General features: G+C 59.8%; 1 protein-coding gene across 5 annotated transcripts; it reads right to left on the reverse strand.

Annotated features, from left to right (window-relative positions):
• Positions 1-109: 109 nt before the first annotated feature.
• OBSL1 (obscurin like cytoskeletal adaptor 1) lies at positions 110-20,636 on the reverse strand. 5 transcript variants are annotated; one of them, XM_032857304.1, is made up of 21 exons: positions 19,094-20,636; positions 16,439-16,708; positions 16,109-16,360; positions 15,675-15,977; positions 15,196-15,492; positions 13,899-14,171; positions 12,495-12,767; positions 11,630-11,902; positions 8,264-8,536; positions 7,218-7,493; positions 6,856-7,143; positions 6,393-6,668; positions 5,527-5,796; positions 5,108-5,380; positions 3,851-4,117; positions 2,876-2,988; positions 2,289-2,445; positions 1,967-2,128; positions 1,534-1,638; positions 962-1,231; positions 110-707 (listed from the first exon to the last, which is right to left on the reverse strand). In XM_032857304.1, the coding sequence occupies exons 1-21, from the start codon at positions 20,103-20,105 to the stop codon at positions 643-645; spliced, it is 5,748 nt and encodes a 1,915-aa protein (XP_032713195.1). In that variant the 5' UTR covers positions 20,106-20,636; the 3' UTR covers positions 110-642. The 5 variants fall into 5 exon arrangements, with proteins under 5 accessions (XP_032713195.1, XP_032713196.1, XP_032713197.1 ...); XM_032857305.1 differs by having other exon boundaries at positions 110-244; positions 19,094-20,157; XM_032857306.1 differs by lacking the exon at positions 6,393-6,668 and having other exon boundaries at positions 19,094-20,157.
• Between the last annotated feature and the right edge of the window lie 22 nt (positions 20,637-20,658).

Genomic DNA, 20,658 nt, shown 5'->3' on the forward strand with positions numbered 1-20,658 from the left:
CTTTCAGGGGCCAAACTGGAGGGGCTGCAGCCTTGGGTGTCCTGTGTCACTTACAACACAGGGCCCCCGGGCAACTTCTGCCCTCCTACATCACACAGAGAGCCAGGAAAAAGGACTATACCACTTTATTGTCTCTCAACACCTCTGGTTCCCCTGCTCCCCCAACCCCTGCCCAGGGTATGGGCACACGCCTTCCAAGCTGTCCGAGGGCACCTGCCTGGCCTGGTTCGGTCCTCCTAGCTACCTGCAGAGGAATGACTCGGCGTGGGGCTGGGGAGAGAGTGGGCACCACTGTCCTCTCCCCTGGCAGAGCCCAGGAACCCACATAGGAAGAGCTGGGTCCTCACGCCCTGCCCCACCCTTCCTGGGCCTCTATCAGGGATGTCTGTGGGGTGCGGTGGTGGGGGGGAATGGGTCAGCCCCTGGTTAGGAGTGGGACAAGACACGAGTCTGGAGGAGATGCAGGAGGGTGGGGCATTCCACGTGGAAGAGGAAGGAAATGGGACTAGCTCAGGAGCCCTCTGCTCAGACTGATATGGAGCTCACCAGGAAGGGCAGAAGCCAGGACGGCAGAGAGCAGGAGGGGGGTGAGAAGCAGGTGGGGGCATAGACCAAGGGGCCAGTAGGTGGGAAGGAGAGGAACTAGGGTACCAATGGGGCATTCAAGAGAGACAGATGTGGTCCAGAGTCAGGAGGGAGCGAGAAGCCTGAACGGGAAAGGGCACAGAAAGCCGGGAACAGCTGACCTGAAGCAAATGGTTCCTGTGGAGAACACAGGGCTCCCTCCTCTCCTCAGCCCCTCCCCCACTCCAGACCTCCAGTACACCCCAGAACCAAATGGTCATCCCAAGTCCTGGAAAACCTCTGGTAGGTGTGTCTCAGCCCACCAGCTGCCAGGCCACCCCTCCTTCCTAGCCAGCCATCCTGCCCCTCTGACCTCTGCCCAGTCAGCTTCACTCACCCTCCACCAGCAACCGTGTGTGGGCGCTGTCCTGACCGGCCTGGCAGCTGTAGGTGCCCTGGTCCTCAGGTCGCACGTCATGGATGACCAGGCTGTGGGTGGGACCGTGGCTGCGCAGCTCATACTTGTCTCCGGGGCACAGCTCGACCCCCTCCCGCAACCAGCACACGTGGCCCCCCGAGCGGGACACAGTCACCTCCAGTACGGCCCTGCGGCCGACCAGAACCGTCTTCTCTCTAGGGGGGCGGCGGCACATCTGGAGAGGCAGTGCTGGGGGTGAGGAGGAGAGCTTAAGTTAATAGGAACACCCAGGGGCCCCAGGAGGCGAGAGGCATCTTCCCTCCCTCTGCAGCCTCCACTCCTGGTCTCAGATCTCCATGGCACTAGCCCGTTCCTCTGTACCCCAAAGTCTCCTCCTCCCCAAGAAGGGGACCCTCCCCCAGAAGAGTCCCTCGAGGAAGGGAGGCTGGGAGGCGGGGAGGCAGCGTTCCCAGGACCAGCCGCCAGCCTGAGTCTCCCGAGGGGGAGGGAAGATGATACCCACTCCCTCCCGTTCCTCCCCAGTTGCTTACCCTCCACCTCCAGCTGAGCCACGGACTGGGCGGGACCCGCCTGGAAGCGGACCTCACCGGCGTCCTCCGGGCGCAGCTCGCTCAGCACCAGAATATGTTTCTTCCCTGGGTACGTGAGGGAGGCGCTAAGCGAGGCAGGAGCCACCACTGGGGAAGGTTCGGGGATGAGGGTGGGCCGGTGTAGGTCACGGGGTCGGTTTGGACGCGGCAAATGTGCGCCGGGCTGGGCAGAATTGGGTCGCCGAAGGGAAAGAGGAGCGGTCCAGGAAGGAGGGCTCAGAGCTGGAGACCCGAGAAAGACCGGGAGACTGCTCGTTGGGGTATGGGGCGGTGCCCACTCGAGCTGGGGCGGGGCTTATCCTAGTAGGGCGGGGCCTGTCTGAGTCAGGGGCGGGGCAGCAAGGGACCGGAGTGGGAAGAAAGTCTGCCAGACCTTCCTGTCGGATGCGGACGTGGCCTCCGGGTCTCAGCTGACGGCCTCCGAGTTCCCAGCTCCCCGTGGTCTCGACCTCCGACACGGTGCACTCGAACGTGGCGCCGTCACCTTCGCGGGCGCGAACAGACCGGAGCTCGGAGAGCACAGACACGTTGCGCTCTGGGGCGGAGCGGGAGGCGTGAGGTGGGGCGGGGCGGAACCCGACCACGCCCACTCCCCGCCCTTCTCTCTGGAAGCACAGCAGTCAGTCCCGGGCCAGTCGGGTCCGCAGCCCCCGCGCGCACAGCATTGCCCAGCCCCGGCAGCACCCGGAACCCACCGTGCACAACCAGGCGGACGGGCCCGGCGCGAGCCGCCCCCACTGCACAGCTGTAGGTCCCGGCGTCCAAGGGGCTGCATCGCCGCAGCTGGAGAAGTCGACGCGTGCCGAGGGCCTGGAGCCTGAGCCGAGGGCTGGGGGTGAGGAGGCACCCGTCCTAGGGGCGAGAGTTGCAGAGGGTCAGGGTGAACTCCGCTGGACACCGTCCTGGGAGGCGGCGGCGGCGCCCTCTATTGTCAGGCAGTTTCCAGGCGCGTTTTTGCCTTTCTGGCTCTCAAGCTGGGATCTGGCTGTCAAAAGCCTTGAGGGCATCGCTGAGAGCAAAGAGCCTTGTTGGGAAGGTGTCCCCTTTGGGGACGTTAGGGCTCTACCCCTTTTGTCTGTCCCTGGGCAATACTTAACCCCACTGAGCCTCAGGCTCCTTCCAGGTAACACTGAGATCGCAAGACCTTCTTCATAGGGCTGTTGTAAGGATTAGAGGTTTAAGTGTAAAGTAAATGTAAATCTGAGCACAGTGCCAGGCACACCCCTACAGTGAATATTAGTTGTTTCCCTCCTTATGATGCCAAGGTGGGCTGGGCTCTGACCTTCTCCCAGGTGACATCAGCCAAGGCCTGAGAAAGCTCGCACTCCAATGTAGCTGTGTCTCCCTCGGTCACCTCTAGGTCCTGTAGCCCCCGCACAATGGTCACTGGGGCCTCTGGGAGTGGGAGACGGAAGACATACTTGGGCACAGGGGTCAGTGGTGGACACATTTAGGAAAGGTGATCAGTGGAGACCACTAGTGAGGCAGAGAATGTGCTGGGGATCCAAGTGGGATGCTGGTCAGTGGAGGATAGGACAGGGCCATGTGGGTCAATGGGACAGGAGTGACCAACAGGGGGTGTCATACTTTAAGGTGGCCAGTGGGGGACATGCTGGGGCTAGAGGGGCATGGGGTGGCGACCAAAGCAGAAATGCCAGTGGAGTCACCCATAGGCAAGCATGGTCGGTGAGGAGGACCACACTTGGCTGGAATGGACAGGTGACACTGGCCAGTGGGGAACATGATGGATTCAGAAGGGCAATGGGGATGACTCTAGAACAGGTGCAGTTGGAAGGGAACACGGTGGGCTGGACAAATGGGGGACACTCAAGCAGAGTTGCTAGAGGGGTCATCCTCAGGCAGTTAGAGGATCACTAGGACTGGAGTGGCCAGAGAGGCCCAATGAGGCAAGTAGTGGGGGGGGTTTCACAGCAGGCAGGTGTGGTCAGTGGGGTCACACTCAGAGTGGTCAGTGGGGCCATGGTCAGGCAGGCAGACAATAGGGACCACACCAGCACAGGCTGGCTCACAGTGGCACGGTCAGTGGTTTGCAGGGACCAGAAGGTCAGTGGAGTCACGCTGGATGACCGGATGGGTCAAAGGAGTCACACTCAAGCAGAGCAGTCTCTGGGGCCACACGGGGCCAACGTATCAGGGGTGTCACACTCTGACAGGCTTGGTCAGTGGGGGCCACACAGGTAGGGGGATCAGTAGAGTCACACAGTCAGTAGGCAGGCAGTGAGCACAGCATCCGCACCTCTCACAGTGAGTCTGGCTGCACAGCGCAGGGAATCCACGGTGAAGGAGACGCAGCCTGAGTCGGCCGGGCCCAGGCTGCTGAGCACCAGGCGGTGAGTGCGGCCCTCAGCATGCACGTGGCACTTGGGCCCCGGCTGCAGCCGCACTCCACCCTGGGCCCACTCCCCAGCCACACCCTCCTGGGACAGCTCCAGCTGGAAGGTGGCACTGCCCCCCTCAATGATGGTCATATCCTCCAGAGGCCGCAGCACCCTCAGCTGCTTCGCTGATTGGGGGAGATGGAGAGAGAGGGAGAATGAGGGCTCCAGCTCTGAGCAGGGGTTTTGAGGGCTCACGCACCCCCTTGGCCCTGCCTGTACCACCTCTACCACCCAACCTGAGCCCGTATGGAAAGAAGCTCAGAACCAGGGTACAGGGAGAAAGGAGCCCAGCAGGCCAACTTGGGGGGAGGGGCTTGTTGCTGTTAGGGGAGGGCACACATGAAGGGGGTGAGCTGCAGTTGGAGGGTTGAGAGATCTGGGTGAGGGGTGCTCTGACACTGGAAGGAGCACAGAAATTGAAGTCAGACACGCTGGGATTCGACCCCAACTCTGCCATGTAGTTTGGGTGCTGTGTGACCTTTTGCAAACTGCTTGACCTCTCTGGGCCTTAGTTTTCCCAGTTGTACAGGTTAATAGCATTGAGACATGGGTTTATTGTGATTACATGAATGAAATAAATTAGAAGATAAATTAGAAGCAACAGCAATCATTTACCAAGCTGTGTGTGGGCATCTTTTATGTTATCTTCATGAACGTTCCCAAAGATCCCTGGAGTAGGGATCACCCCCATTCTTAAGAAGACTTGGCTCAGATAGGTTAACTCATTTGCATGAGGTCTCACAGTTAATGGAAAGCTCCGGCTTGTGGGGTGGGATTGTTCTTTGCCAAATGGGCCCATGTATCCTGGGGCGTGTGACCGAGGGATAACACGGCAGGTCTTTCTGGAGTATAATATTTATGTTTACAGCAAAGCCAACTTGGACATGTGAAATGGAATGCAAAATCCACATGAACTTCTAAGGTACATAGAAAACACTAAAAAAGGAAAGTTTTGCTTTGGGCAGGCTGCTTCAGGTCACACTTCTAGAGGCCAGGCGGGGCTAACTTGCCTCAGTGGTGAGGGGCACTTTGGTGGGGGTGTGAGGGGCCCTGGGCCAGCCAGGAAAGGCTGTGTCAGGGGTGGGTGGTGCATTAGGAGAAGACAGGACACTCACGCCTCACGCTGAGTCTGGCCAGGGTGCGATCGTGGTGGCTCTCACAGCCGTATGTGCCCTGGTCAGCCAGCACGACACCGTGGATGAAGAGGCGGTAGACATGGCCATCCTGGGCCACGGACATGCGCGAGTCATGGGGTAAGGGCCCCCCAGCTCGCAGCCAGCGCACGGCCCCCGCTGCACCCACTCGACCCGTCTCCACTTCAAGGCACACATCCTGGCCTTCCTCAGCCCGCATGTCCTGCAGGCGCCGCAGGAACAGTAGCTCTGTTTCTTGAGATGGAAGGGGCAGGGGGCACAGAGCCTGACACCCTGCTCCCTGGCCCATGATCCCGGGGCGCGTGGACATATCTGCTAGGGCCAGGGTTGGGCAAACAGGGACAGAAGCCAAGACCACTCCCTCCCCATCAGGACCAGACCTCGAACGTGGAGCCGGGCGCTTGTGGCTGTGCCCCCTGCTCGGGCGGTCACCGTCCCCGCGTCGTTGAGCTGGCAGCCTCGCACCGTCAGCGTGCGGCTCATACCGTGTTCGCCTATCTCTAGCTGGGGCCCTGGAGTGACAACGGCCCCATTGCGTAGCCAGGTGACCTCGGCGTCCGGTGGGGAGACTTCACACCGGAAGGTGGCATCATCTCCCTCGTGGACAGTGAGAGGTGTCAGCTCTGAGACCAGCTTTGCCTGTGGTGGTTCTGGGGGATGGGGTCAGGTAGTGAGGTGGGCTGTGTCTTTCCCTCTCCCTCCTTTTCCTCCTCTCCTGGGGGTGCATCTCCCAGTTATTGGAAACATCTTTCCTGAGGACCATGAGGGTGTCCCGAAGGACAAGATGCCAGCTCCCTGCCCCTCCTAGCCACCTTCTCTCAATCCTGGCCTGCCTCTGACTCCATAACAGATCATTTACCATCGACCCCATTTCTCTTAACTCTCACTACAGCCTTAGAAGACAAGCACCATCCCTCCACTTCAGAGCCAGGGCTCAGGGAGGTGAAGCAACTTGCCAGAGTCATACACTACTGGCAAGCAGAACCCAGGTCGGAACCAGGGTGAGTTGACCTCAGAGCCCCTGCTTTTAACCACTGCGCTATGTGGTTCCTGAAAAAAGGAGGCTTCCTGAAAAAAGGAGGGTTCCTGAAAAAGGGAGGCTTGAACCCTCATCCCAGTTGTGCATGCATCAGTTAGAGGCAGAGGTAGCAAGGTGGGGGTCAGGGGCGGAGGGGGTCCCAGGATGGGGCAAAGGTGTGGAATATGGGGTGCCAGGGTCCACAGGGCGTGAGGGGTGCATTGTTACCTTCCACGCTGACGAGGAAGATGCGGCTGTCCTGGGGCGTGTCACACAGGTACTCCCCAGCGTCCCCGCTCCGTGCCCCCTGCACCCGCAGCACCTGCCTTGCCCAGGCCTGCTCCAACTGCACCCGCCCCTGGCTTGCCAGTCGCTCCCCGTCCTTGTACCAGCGCACAGGGCCCCCTGGCCCGGAGAGGTGCACCACCAGCTCTAGGTCCCCGCCTGGGGTGCTGCGAACCCTCGTCTGGGCTGCCTCGGGGGCCACCACCCGCACCGGGGGCTCTGTGGGTCAGAGCGGGGGGTCACTGGGAGGGAGAGGCCTGAGGGCTAAGAGGGGGGCAGTGAGAAAGAAGCAAGATGCCAAGAGAGGTGGGAGAGGGATGGACAAAGCACGCTAGAGAAGTTGGGGGAGATTCATACGGGTTTGGGGGTACAGCTCTCTCAGGCCTTCAGTCCAGGCCATACTTACCAGCCACTTGCACGGTGAAGCTGAGGCTGGGGGCCCCCGGGGCTGTCCCCGACTGGCAGGTGTAGAGGCCTGCGTGGGTCAGCTCTGCAGCCTGGATGCGGAGGATGCGGCGGGGGCCCTCGGCCTGGAACTCCAGGCCCTCGCGCTCCTGGACGGGGCTCCCGTTGTGACTCCAGAAGACCAGGGCGCCAGCCCGGGACACTTCACAGCTCAGCACTACTGGCTCGCCGGGGGCCACACAGAGTGGGGCAGGGGATGCCTCTGGGGCGAGGAACTGGACTGGGGGCTCTGGACAGAAACAGGAGCATGTCGGCTTGGCCTTACTCCCCCCTCCCGCACCCAGGCCGGCAGGAAGCACCCACCAGCCACGCTGACATTGAAGGTGACAGCTTCGTCACGAGTCTCGCACACATACTCCCCGGCGTCCTCAGGCTGGGCGTGGGGCAGAGTCAGGGTGCGCACAGGCCCCTCGGCTCCCAGCAGCAACGTGTCTGATGCCTCCACCTCCAGCCCATCTTTGTACCAGCGCACCTGGGACCCGGCAGGGGCCACCTCGCAGCGCAGCTCCACGCGCCCCAGGGCCGCAAACTGCAGGTCCAGTGAGCGGGCTGCCGGGTGCACAATCTTCTCTGGAGGGGCTGGCAGACGGACAGACGAAGGGAGTGGGGCTCAGGCTCAGCCACAGGCCTCTACCTGAGTCCTCCCCCACCCCCCACCGCTGGCTTCTCAGCCCTCTCTCTTCCCAGAGCAGCTCTTGGGCCCCGGGTGACGACCTCCACGGGCACCTGCTGTGTCCCAGGAGCCACGTTAAGCGCACTACGGCTCTTGGCACAGGTAACCTGACACTACCGCACCGATGTCGGCTTCGCTTTGTGGATGAGGACTTGAGGACTCTTTAGAGGAAAAGAATTTGTCCACAGTCCCACTGACAGGGAGAGGTAGTCCCCGACCTAGCTGGCCCCAGTGCACACTCCCCCCATGTGGCCCCGACTCCGTACCCCTCTTTCCTCTGATGTACTTATCACCTACTGGTTGTCCATCCTCACTAGAATTCGAGTTCCATGAACTCGAATTCGAGTGGAGAACTGGAGGGCTGCTCTTACTGGCTTGCTTCTCTATCCGCATTCAGAACGGTGCTGAGCACACCGGAGTTGCTTGATAAATATTTGATGACTGAAGGCTCCTAACTGCTGGGCTCCCTCCACCAGGCCTCCAGTCACTGTCACGGCCTGATCTGGGCAAGCCAGAGCTCTCTGCTGGCTGAGAATGAGGAAGCTGGGGGAGGGGTAGGCTTCCTGGGGGCAGGTGTGTGGGAGGGGGCCCTAAGATTCAGGAAGTGAGAAGGTAGGGGGTGTGTTCCTTAGCCTCCTGCCTCTCTAGCTCCCCAGGATGCACAGAGACCGCCCACCTGTGATGGTGACAGTGAAGAAGGCCGAGTCATCTCCTGCATCACATACGAACTCGCCCCCCTGCTCGGGCTGGGCGGCAGGCAGCACCAGGCGGTGGTGTGGCCCGTCGCTCTCCAGCACCAGGGCCTCGCTCTCCTCGACCTCCAGCCCATCCTTGTACCAGCGCACGGGGGCGTCCTGCCGGGACAGCTCACACCTCAGCACCACGCATTCCAAGCTCACGGCGATCAAGGTCATCTCATCCCGGGGATATATGATGCGCACTGGGGGCTCTGCAGAGGGGGGCGATCACAGGCTGTCACACACTCGCCGTCGGCCTCCCAGGCAACAAGAAGTCCCTGTCACTCACAATAATGTGATAAGGATACTCATAACAAGGGTAAGAGGTCTAGGTCCTGCTCTCTGAAATCCACAGGGCTGGAAATCCAGAAAGCGTCAGATCCCAGAAATGGTGCATTTATCATAGATCACACACCTGCTTCTCCTTGCCCCCTCTGGGGCACCCCGCCCCGCAATCAACCATACTAACGCTTTTCCCGGGTAGCCTATAGGTACACTCACTCTAGGCAGGATAATTAAAGAGTAGAAATCGTTTCACAGAAGTTAATGTCAGGTTTTACTGAAATGATTTTGCATAACCAAATTAACAAAAAGACTTCTGATCTTAAGAGGTTCTTTTAGAGCAGAATTGTGAATAAGAGATCCGGGATTTCTGGAGCGCCTGGGTGGCTCAGTGGGTTAAAGCCTCTGCCTTCTGCTCAGGCCATGATCCCAGGGTCCTGGGATGGAGCCCAGCATCAGGCTCTCTGCTCAGCAGGGAGCCTGCTTCCTCCTCTCTGCCTGCCTCTCTGCCTACTTGTGATCTCTGTCAAGTAAATAAATAAAATCTTAAAAAAAAAAAAAGAGAAAGATCTGGGATTCTAATAAGTATTATTTCCTAACGTTCCAGAATAGCCCTAAGCACCTTACACATTGAACCCTCACAGCGATCCGAAGAGGTAGGTATTGTCTTATCCCTGTTTTCCAGACAAAGAAACTGAGGCACAGAGTGATTACCCAACCTCTTTAAGGTCACACCTGGCTACACCTGCTCTGTGGCGGGGGCCGGCAGCGGGGGGCGGGGGGAGAGAAAGAACCGCCATCTGGGAAAGCGAGGCTCAGACTCCGTGAGCAGTGGTAGGGATTGCAAGCCAAGGCTGGCAGAACTCAGTAATGATTTTTGCGTCTGTGTATGAGTTGCCAACACCTGTCGGAGGGTTCCCCAGGGATGCTCAACACTGATTCTGGGAATTCATTTCCAACTGCTCCAAACCGGTCACTCTTCCACAGAAAAGGAGCTGTGTCAACACAAGAAGTGACTGGTGCCCTGCCCTGAGCCCAAGCCTGCCCCTGCTCCCAAGCTCCCTGGATGTCTGTCTCAGAATCTTCTAGCTTCCAGGACACTTTCAGAGCGCCTCTAACCTTCAGCCCCCTGGTGGTGAGTCTCGGGAACTGCTAGCTTCCCGGTCCCACTGTTTGCAGAGTCGCGCATGGGCAGATGAGCTCACCAGCACACACTCAAGTCCTCTGCCTCCGCCACCCACCTCCCTTACGGTTGGTTCTTAGACTCTAGAGGATGCCGGCTGGTTCTCTGGGGACCAGCAAGGCTGGCAAGTTGCAGAGGAGTGGCTGCCTGTGGTGGAGGGGGAGGTAATGGGCACTCGGGTGAAGATGGGGTACGGTGATGGGGCTGGGGTGTGGGCACAGCTGCGGGACCTCAGCTTGGCATCAGACTTGGTTCTCCCTGGCCCAAAGCCAAGGTGGTGCTTGTGTCAAGTTCCCCGTGAAGAATCTGGTGTTTTGTGGGGAGGCCAAGTGTGGGTGGAAATGTGTGTGGATGCCGTTATGTCTGGCCAGAGCCTGAAGGGCCTCACTATAGGACAGAACATGTGCAGGAAGGCCTCTTCGGCTTTGTGGCTTGTGTGTGCCAGGCTGCATCTGGAATGCAGAGAGAGTGTGTGTTCGTGGGTGGGGCGTGCTAAGTAGCTCAGCCTGGACTGAAGCGTCATCACTCCCGGGCCAGGGCAGGGGCCAGGGCAACGAGACGGTGCCAGGTACGGGGTGGGCACTCCAGTGAAGCCAGCGGGGCTCTTCTGTGCCCCCCAGAGCTGCCTAGGACCTGCAACAACACTCCCCTATCACGCTCCCCCTCCCCCTGACACACTGGGAATGGCACCGTGGGCTGCAGCCCTCAAGTTTCCAGCACCGAAGGAACCACCATCACTTCCATAGTCGTCCTGTGCTTTTCCAGCTTTAAACATTCTCCCCACAACCTTCAGTCCACGCCTGACCCCACTGAGTTAGCTTAGCTAACTCAGCTCCTGCCGCAAGTATCCAGTTTGAAGGCACTTCCTGCCTGCGCACAGGGCCAGCAGCCCCCCGGCCTCAAGCTCCCGCCGCACCCTATCACAACACTGGACAATGCACGTCTAAGACCGTCTCGCGTGTCTGGCTTTCCTGCCAGGCTGTGCGCTCCCAGGGAGAAGTGAGCATGTCTGTCTGCTTGCCGCCAGGTGTCCAGACCCAGCCCAGGGCTGGCTCCTACAGGTGGTACGGGGCCTCTCTCCGATGCCCGCCCTGACTCTCCTGTTCTCCTCTCTCGAGCCCTCGGCTCTCATCCTTTGCAGCACTTGTCACGAGGTGTCCACTGTACATTTATTTGCGCGTTTATTGGTTTAACACAGGGGTCGCAAACGCAAATGCCCACAGGGGCCAGGTGGGAAGGTCAGTGGCTGAAGCAGTCTGGGGAGGGGCAGAGAGGCACGGCGAGGAGGCAAGGACCGAGGACCGTGGGCCCCGTGTTATGGGGGCAGCTGCTACTCAGCGCCAGCTGTTCGTCGCCACGGGGGGAAGCGGGACCAGAGCCGCCGGGTCTTCGGCTTTTTCAAGAGGACGCATAACTCCGGATTGTTATTTGAACTGTCCTGACTTTGGTAAGACTCTGCAGGCCAAACAAAACACATCTGTGGGCTGCATGGGGCCCTACGGACTGCCCGTTTGCGACCCCTGGTTAACGGCTGCCAGCTAATCTGGCAGCTCTCAGGGCACGGAGCCTACGTGCGTCCACAGCCCCTGGCCCAGCGGCCGGCACACAGGAAGTGCTCAGCAAACGAGCTGTTGGAACACTGCTCTTCCCCGCGGTGGCCCCGGGGCCAGGGAGGAGACGGCTCCCTCAGGAACGGGGCTCCAGGGTCTTCTGGGCAGGGATCCTTGGTCCATGCCCCGCAGCCCTGCCTCCCTCCTCCCCAGCGAGCTAACTAGGGGGTCCGGGCCAGCTCCCCCAAGGGCTCAGGACTGTGCTCCGGGCAGCTGGGGGGAACCCACACCTGTGACAGTGACGGTGAAGGAGGCTGACTCGTCATCGATTTCACACAAGTACTCGCCGGAGTCCTCAAGCTGGACAGCGGGCAACACCAGGCGGCGGACAGTGTCCTCCTTCTGCAGGAGCAGTGCGGGACTCTCCACCACCTCCTCGCCGTCCTTGGTCCAGCGCACCTCGGCCCAAGGCCGGCACAACTCACAGGTCAGCACCACGCGCTCCAGGCGCACGGCTGCCACATACACCTTCCCGCTGGGGTACACGATCCACGAGGAGACGTCTGGAGGACAGGGACAGTCATGGCTGGGACCCAGGGGCCCCGCTGCCCTGCCTGATCCGTGCCATTCCCTCCTCCTGGCAAGTGGGCCGTGTGTCAGAGGAGAGATTAGGTCTCATGGCTGCTCAGACAGCCACGCCTGGCGGGGAGACCCCACCATGGTCACCAAAGCGCATCACAGACAAGGAGGCACCCTCTGCTAAAGAAACGTGCTACATTCTCAGGGTTGGGGCAGGGCCCGTATGAAAGGTGGGACCAGGGAGAGGTGGGTTGGGTGCCCAGATGAAGCCAGAGTCTCCCACAGGCTCCTCAGATCTCCTGAGCCCCCTAGTACAGGGGCCGGCCTGCCCCCGACCCCGCCTCACCGTACAGCTACCATTCGTAAAGCTCCCCTCCGCAGGGGAACAGAGAGGGCAGAGCTTCCCTGTAGATCCTGCAGCCCTGGCCAGTGTTAATGACAACAGTCACCTGTGGGTGACTGACCCTCAGGGTGCAGGCCAAGGAACGACATGGGATCAGCCAAGGGGAGAGAGAAGCATGGCCTGGGGACAGTGGCTGCCCGGGCAGTGTCCCACGGGCCTGCCTGGCCCCCCACCTGTGATGGTGACCGTGAAGTAGGCACGCTCGTCTCCAGCGACACACTGAAATTCGCCCCCGTCCGGAGGCTGGGCGGCAGGCAGCACCAGGCGGTGGTGGGGCCCTTCCTTCTCCAGGACCACGAAGTCACTTTCTTCCACCTCCTGCCCATCCTTGTACCAGTACACGGGTGCGTCCTCTCGGTCCACCTCGCAGGTCAGCATGACACACTCCGAGGTGATGGCGTGCACGAACACGTGCTCCTGGGGGTCCAGGATATGCACCGGGGGGTCTGGTGGGGAGCAGAGACGGGGTCACACAGATACTCCCCCTCCCCCACACAGGAGACCACTTCCTCCCAGGGAGACGCTGGAGGGTTGAGGCCATGCTGTGCAGGCGGTCTGGGCAAGGACGTGGGGTACTGAGTGTGTGGCCGGTGAGGCAATGAGATTTCGTGGCACCTGAGGGTAAGAGGGTCAGAAGTGGCTCCGCGGGGACACGGGCCAGGGGGAGGCATAGCCAGCCTTTGTTTCAATTGAGAGGAGGTCACTATCATGGGCCCCATGAGTGCCACGCTTGCTGCTGCTTTCAAGAGAGCCCCTGGAGCACTGGCCCCAGGACGGGCTGGAGGTGGGAACAACTTAGCAGTTCCGCTAAGTAATACAGCTGTTCTCTACAGGTAGTAAGTTCCCCATCACTGGGGACATGCAGGCAGCAGCTGGAAGACCTCCTGGCAATGATGATGAGCTGAATCGGGGGTTCCTAAGCTGCCCTCCCAGAGCGGATCCCTGGGCTCTGCCCTGGACAGTCTGGTGTCTGGGGGGCCTGGGCATATGCATTTTTAATAAGCTTCCAGGGTCGTTCTGAAGCTCCCAGAACATGAACTGGCTTGAGAACCACTGGTCCACTATGCTCAAAGCTCCCCTTTGACCCGGGGGGCCTGAGGCAGTAGGGTAAGCACAGACCTGGATGTGAACCCAGCTATGGTGTTTGCTGGCTGTGTGATAACGGGTAAGTTGCACAACCTCTCTGAGCCTCAGTTTCTTTCTCTGTGAACTGGAGATCTATTCCTTCTCATCCAATTATGAAGATTACATGAAATGGCATATATATGAAGTATTTAGTACAATGTCCGCCTCCTGGTAGGTACCCAATAAATGTTGACCCCCCTGTCTCTCCTTCCCTTGAATTTTGTTTCCCCACCCTCTACTCAGAGCAGGGTATGTGGAGGGCAAGAACACTGGAGGCTGTTGGTGAAGGGCGGACTTAGAAGCAAATACAGAATAATTTGAAAACATGTCCCCTGACCCGCAAGGCTATCCCCGGAAGGGACCCCCCAAGCAGGCAGACCGAGGGGTGGGGCTTACATGGCCCCCTTGAGTCAGCCTCAGGGGCAGGAGCCTGGACTGCCACAGTTGCTGACCTCGGACGGTGACACTGAAGAAGGCAGAGACCCCCTCCGTCCTGCACTCGAACTCGCCGCTGTCCCGAACCTCCGCGGCCGGCAGGATCAGACGGTGTTTGCGCCCATCCATCTTCACCACCAGCGACTCGCTCTCCTCCACCTCCTGCCCATCCTTGTACCAGCACGCTGGGAAGTCCACCCGGGAGAGCTCACAGGTCAGCACCACCCGCTCTGAGGTCGTGAAGGTCAACGACACCTTGTCCTCGGGGCTCAGGATGTGCACAGGGCTCTCTGTGTGGGGAGAGGCATGGGCACAGGCAGCACCCTCGTCACCCTCTGCCTGGGATCAGCACCCCTCTCTGCTGCGGTGGGGGGGGGTGTTCCTATGTCAGGCCACATGATGCAGTCATTGTCAGTGCATTTGTTGGAATTGAAAAAAAAAATCATCTGGGGTTTACACACCAACTCTCAAGTGCAGTGTACCGAATTCCTAGGAAGTCTGCTGAAATGCAGATTCTTAGGCACCCCCCACATGTCTAAGGGCAGAAGAATCTGCCTTATCAACCAGCCCTCCAGGCAACATCCCAGTTTGCATTCTGGAAATGCTACTCTGGTTGCTGGTTCTTACTCTGCCCTCCCCCCAGGGTGCCGGCAGCTGACCACCTCTGGGCCCTGTGCTTCGGCACCGAGGAATTCCTCAATTGGCCTTACACACGCCAGCAATGGTGAGATGGCAAGTGCTACATGTCCCTGCACTTTCAGATGCCCACCGAGAGCTGTCTTGCTCAGGGGGGCCTCATTTCCTTCCTTCCCTGTGTCCCCAGGTGGCACAGGATGCTTCTGGAGCCAGAATGCCTGGCCTCATCACTCAGCACTAACACTCATAGCTTGGTGATTCTGGCCAAGTCACTTAACCTCTCTGTGACTCAGCTGCTCTATCTGTAAAACAGGATAACAAAAGAGCTCTACCTTATAGGGCTGTTGAGAGAACTGTGTTAATGAACACAATGTATGTGAGACGATTATGGTTGTGCCTGGCACATAGGAGGTTGCTTTGATAATGTTACGGGTCACAGGAAGCAGTCAGGGACTAGGGACCAGGGTCCGTGTCTTGGAGATAAAAAGGTGACCGAGTCCCCTCAACCACAAAGCGCACCAGAGCAGGGGGCTGTGAGGTGAAGACACTAAGGAGCGCCCTCTACATTGCATGTAGGTTGACATAGGCCTTGTGGACCATGGAGCCCTCTGTTTGGGCCCACTCAGGACTTCTGTGTCTTGACCCTATCTGTCTGCCCTGGTCCCCACCCGCACCGACCTTGGATGGTGAGGGCAGCTGAGTCCTGAACGCCCGGGCAGCTGAAGCCCACCAGGGCCCCGCTGTGCTGGTGCTGGACGGCTCGTAGGAGGAGCCTGTGCTGTAGGCCTTTCTGCTCGATGCGGTAGCGCAGGGCCCCGGGCTCCACCTGGCCCTCCGGCTCGTGACTCTTGAGTTCTTCCCCGTTAAGGAACCAGGTGCCCTGGATGATGGTGGAAAGATCCAGGGAGAAGACAGCATCTTCCCCGTCGTATACCTGGACGTCTTCCAGGCCGGCCACCAGACGAGCCGTGGGCACTGCGATGGGGACGGAGCGCGGCCATCAGAACCAGAGGGGCGGCAGAGGGCAATGGTGTGCAGCACAGGTGAAGGCCAAGAACAGGCTGGTGACCAAAGGCTGGGGAAGGGAGGAGAGAAGATGGGGAGGGCCTGACCGGGGCACAGCTACCATCAGGTGGGGGCCAACGGGACTGACTCACCAAGGTGAGCGGACCCGTGGAACACGACGTGGGGGCTGCGGCCGTGTTCGCTGACCGTGCAGACTCGGAAGCGGTAGTCGCCCTCAGAGGGCACACAGTCTCCCGGGACCTCCACAGCTCCGGCTTTCTCGATGCTGAAGCACTGAATCCAGTCTTCGGAGCCCACCTCCTGCCGCTCCAGCCGATAGATGAAGGGGGTCTCAGGGGCTGGCTCGGGGGGCTTCCAGGTCAGCAGCACTGTGTTCTTATGGCCCTTGAACATCTCTGCCAACACGGGGGGTCCCGGTGGGCTGTGCTTGACACCTAGGACAAGGGCAGGGTGTGCATTCCGGCCCTGCTCCAGCCTCCCGCAGCCCTCCCACCGTAAGTCCGCCTCGCCAGCCCAGGCTCAGGCATCTGGTGGCCCTCCTGCCCACAGGCGCTCATGCCCTCACATTTGACTCTGAGCAGAGTGGTGGTCCGGGAGTTGCCCAGGCTAAAGGTGACCTCGCCAGCATCTTCTCGGGTGACCCCTGGAAGGACCAGGGCGTGCATATGGCCAGAGCTGCTCTGGCAGGTAGCCGGCAGGTCCTCCCCATCGCGGCTCCAGCGCCCCTCGACCCCAGCTTCTTGTGTCTCCACCAGCAGCACAGCGTTCTCTCCCTCGAGGACGTCCAGCTTCCGGGGCAGCCGCTTCAGGATGGGCCCTGAGATAGGCATGCGAATCCCTCAGCCTGGGGTCTGGGCTGGCCTCTGCCCCGGCATCCTCCCGCTGGCTAGCCCACCTTTGACGGTCACATTGGCCACGGTGCGCACCCGGCCCCGCATCTCGCACAGGTAGACACCGTCGTCGTCTGCCTTCAGCCTGTGGATGATGAGGCGCCGGACGGTACCCTCCTCGATCTGCTCGTACTTGCGGCAGGGCAGCAGCCTCTGGTCCTCGCGGAACCAGGCCGTGGGAATGCGAGAGTTGGGCACTTTACACTCTAGCACGGCGATCCCATGCTCCCGACCTTCCACGTCCTGCAGGGGCCTGGTGAAGCGGAGGCGGGGCTCTGTGTGGAGGGGAGAGGCAGGAAAAGGCTGTGGAGGGGGCCCGGCCAGGGGAAGGACTCCTTGCATCATCAAGTGCCTAAACCCACATGAGCTCCTGCCATTTTTCTCCCAGGGCCTGCAGGGGTTCTGGAATCACAGGAAAACCACCAGAAGGGGAGTGAGATGGCCTAAATTCTCGTCTGACCCTGACACTCATCAGCCACATCACCTTGAGCAAGGCCATTCTGGTGATCCTGGGCCTCGGTTTCCTGAATTTATTATTTTAAAAAAATACATATTCATTAAAAAATTACATATTTATTTTAGAGAGAGAATCCTGAAGCAGACTCCCCACTGAGCGCAGAGCCTGATGCGGGATGTGAGGCTTGATCCCAGGACTCCAAGGTTATGACCAAAGCCAAAATCTAGAGTCAGCCACTCAAGTTTCCTGACTTTAAAGTTGGGAAGGGGATGGAAGGGCTTGGATCCCATCAGTGAGTTTCAAGCTGTTCCCTGGGGTCTCTCGGGGCCCTACACAAATTCTGCAAGGGTCTGAGTCGAATTTCTTTTTTTTTTTTTTTTTTAAGATTTTACTTATTTATTTGTCAGAAAGAGAGAGAGAGAAAGCACACAAGCAGGCAGAGAGGCAGGTAGAGGCAGAGAGAGAGGCAGGCTCCCTGCTGAGCAAGGAGCCCGATGCAGGACTCGATCCTCGGACCCTGGGATCATGACCTGAGCCGAAGGCAGCGGCTTAACACACTGAGCCACCCAGGCGACCCACGAATTTCTCTTTTAAAGTACTTTAATCGGGGTGCCTGGGTGGCTCAGTCGTTAAGTGTCTGCCTTCAGCTCAGGTCATGATCCCAGGGTCCTGGGATTGAGCCCCACATCGGGCTCCCTGCTCAGAGGGAAGCCTGCTTCTCCCTCTCCCACTCCTCTGCTGTGTTCCCTCTCTTGTTGTGTCTCTCTCTGTCAAATAAATAAATAAAATCTTTAAAGATATATTAAAAAAAATAAAATACTTTAGTTGCTTTCACCTGGGTGGAGCTAGAGAATAGAATGCTGAGCGAGATAAGTCGCTCAGAGAAAGACAAATACCATATGATCTCACTTGTATGTAGAATTTAAGAATCAAAACAAACGAGCAAACAGGGGAAAAAGGGGGGGCAAACCAAGGAATAGACTCTCAAGTATAGAGAACAAACTGCGGGGTACCAGAGGGAAGGGCAGGAGGGAGAATAGAGGATGATGGTCAAGGGGTACAATTATCCTGGTGAACATAAATAAATAAATACACAAAATGATTTTTTAAAAGTGCAGTGAAAAATATATATAAAAAGTCCTTTAGTCATTTTCAAAACGGCACTCTACCAAAAGAAATGATGATAGAAATGACCGGTGGGTTATGAGGCCATTGGGGCATCAACTTTGTCCCGAAGGTGTGGGCAAGCTCTGCCTTCCCACTGGGCTTCTCTTTCCTGGTGGTGTTAGTTAGTGTGGCCCCGCGGGTTTGGGGTGTATCAGACCTTAGCAGGACAACACAGGGACCATACGCCTGACTGAGCACCAGGCAGGGCTGGCGGGATTTGCCAACTTTTCTTCCTCCGAGGGAACAAGGTGGGTAGTAACTAGTGACGGTATAATCCCTCCAGCTGTGATGAGCTCCAATTATGGAGAGTTTACCTTCCAGTGGGGGGCTGCGTTCCGCCCCTTCGGGTTTTCTGTTTATGAGCACTGTAAGCATTTGTGAAATATTGTTGATGATTCAACTGTGAAATAGAAATTTCCTCTCCTTCACCTTCTTCTTTCGAACATGGAGAGCAGTTTCGTAAAAGGGCATGTTTCCTCCCTCAAACTTCCCTTTGGTGTGAATCAGGAGTTTCTCAGTGTGTTCCCTGCAGCCCGAGACTTTCCCACAGGACTCACCGAGGAGACCCAGTTAGGAATGCAGTGTATATTCAATAAAATAAACCACTGTCCTCACTGATAGGCTTTATAAGTACATGGTATAAATCTGGACCTAGACCTAAAATGTTCCTTATATCAGTCTCCTATGTTGGGGCCCCACATGGGATTTCAATTGAGGGAGGGGGAGTAAAACAAAAAGGCTGAAATCCACTGGACTAGAAGCGCTTCCTCTTGGCTGGTACATCAATCATTCCTTAAAGCCGTTTATCAAAGGGTCGTTTTCCACTCTCGGCCTCAGAATCACTTAGGGGGGTTGCTAAGTAGTTCTTGGGTACCCTGGAGACCTACTACATCCGAATATCTTGGGGGTAGGAGGTGGACAGGAAAAGGTATATGACTACTCCGCCTCTCTCCCCCACCGTCTCTGCGGCTGCGCGGGAGGCCCCTCCCCAGGGGCCGGGGAAACCCGGGCGGGGATGGGGGGCGCGTCTCAGTACCTTTGACGTGCAGCTGCACGGCACTGAGCGTCTGCCCCGCGGAGTTGCGCGCTGCGCACACGTAGAGCCCGCGGTCCTTGGCCTGGCAGTAGAGCACCTTGAGCACGAAGCCGCCGTCGCGGTCGCGGTACATGAGGCGGCGGCGGTCGGAGAGCAGCGGGCGGCCCTCCCAGTGCCATTCGATCTCGGGCTCCGGCTTGCCCATCACGTAGCAGCGGAACTTGGCGTGCTTGCCCTCGTTCACCCAGAAGGTCTTGGGCGCGCACTTGAGAGGCTCCACCACGGGCTTGGGGGCCTCGTCGGGGTCCTCGGGCGGGTTCTCAGGGGGCTGGTGCACCTGCAGCAGCGCTCCGGCCTGCGCGTGGCCGTGCGCGTTGCGGGCGTGGCACACGTAGACGCCCGAGTCCGGCAGCCGCGCAGCCAGGATGCGCAGCGCTAGGCTCACGCCCTGGCCGCCTTCGGCGCGGCCAGGCTCGAGAGTGAAGTGGCCGCTGTCCCACACTTCGTCCAGGGCCATCCCGTCCTTCTCCCAGTAGAGCGCGGGCGCGGGGAGGCCCCCCACCTGGCACGTCAGCACCACCTGCGCCCCCCGCAGCACCCACTGGGACCGAGGCCCCGCCAGGAACACCGGGGCGCCCTCCCCGGCCCCGGGAGGCGGCAGCGGGCGCTCGGCGGGCTGGGGCTCGGACTCGGGGGCCGGCGGCTCCAGCACGGTGACGGCGGCCGCCGCGTAGGCCTCGCCGGCCGCGTTGCGGGCGCGGCACACGTAGACCCCCGCGTCTGTGGGCAGCGCGCCGCTCAGCAGCAGGCCGTGCTCGGCGCCATCGGCCGGGAAGCTCAGGCGCTCCGAGGCCGCCAGCTGCTGGCCGCCCTTCTCCCACACGACAATGGGCGGCGGCTCCCCCAGGACGACGCACTTGAGCTCGGCCTCGGCGCCACTTACCACCCGCACGGGCCGCGGGAAGCGCAGGAAGCACGGGGGGCTCCCCTGATCCCCGGAGCCCGCCTTCATCGTGGCGGCGGTCGCGGCCAGCCCGCAGCGGCGCGGGGGAAGGGCGGGCGGCGGAGGCCGGGGGCGGCGGCGGGGGCCTGCGAGGGGGTGAGCGGCTGGGACCCGGCCGCGGAGCTCTCCCCCGGCCGCCGGTTCCCGGTTCGTCTCCTTACCCTCGGCCCGGAGCTGCGGCTCTGCGGCGGCGGCGATTCCCGGGCCCCGAGCCGAGCGCTCAGGGGCAGTCCTTCCTGTTTGCCTTTGCTGCGAGGGGCCCCGCAGCCTCCTCTGCCCGCGGCCTGGCTTCCTGCTCCGGAAAGCCTCTCTTCCCAGCCCCCTCCCACAGCCCGGGCCTCTCTCCCCTCCTCCCTCCCACCTCCAGCCGCCAGGTCCCCAACCGCCCGCCAGGCTGGGGCCTGAGTGGCAGAGGCGCCTGCAGCTGCCAATCCCAAAAATATTCTCTGATGACACAGCTGGAGGGACAAGAGCCCAGACTGGCTCCTCCAGGCTAAGTTTAGAGCAGGCGGGACCACCTGCCCCCCACCCTAGCCCCAGTTCTAGCCCCAGCCTCAGCCCT

Source organism: Lontra canadensis, unplaced genomic scaffold (genome assembly GCF_010015895.1).
Source record: "Lontra canadensis isolate GAN:19392208 unplaced genomic scaffold, GSC_riverotter_1.0 scaffold13, whole genome shotgun sequence".
Classification (NCBI taxonomy): Eukaryota; Metazoa; Chordata; class Mammalia; order Carnivora; family Mustelidae; genus Lontra; species Lontra canadensis.

Bases quoted from the DNA above. Each gene is read 5' to 3' on its own strand.
- OBSL1 (XM_032857304.1), bottom strand. From the start codon at position 20,105: ATGAAGGCGGGCTCCGGGGATCAGGGGAGCCCCCCGTGCTTCCTGCGC. The intron at 11,903-12,494 runs GTGGGGGGCCAG...CCTGTCCTCCAG, and splicing joins CTTCACGGTCACCATCACAG to ACGTCTCCTCGTGGATCGTG. The intron at 8,537-11,629 runs GTGTGGGTTCCC...CCCCCTCTGCAG, and splicing joins CTTCACCGTCACTGTCACAG to AGCCCCCAGTGCGCATCATA.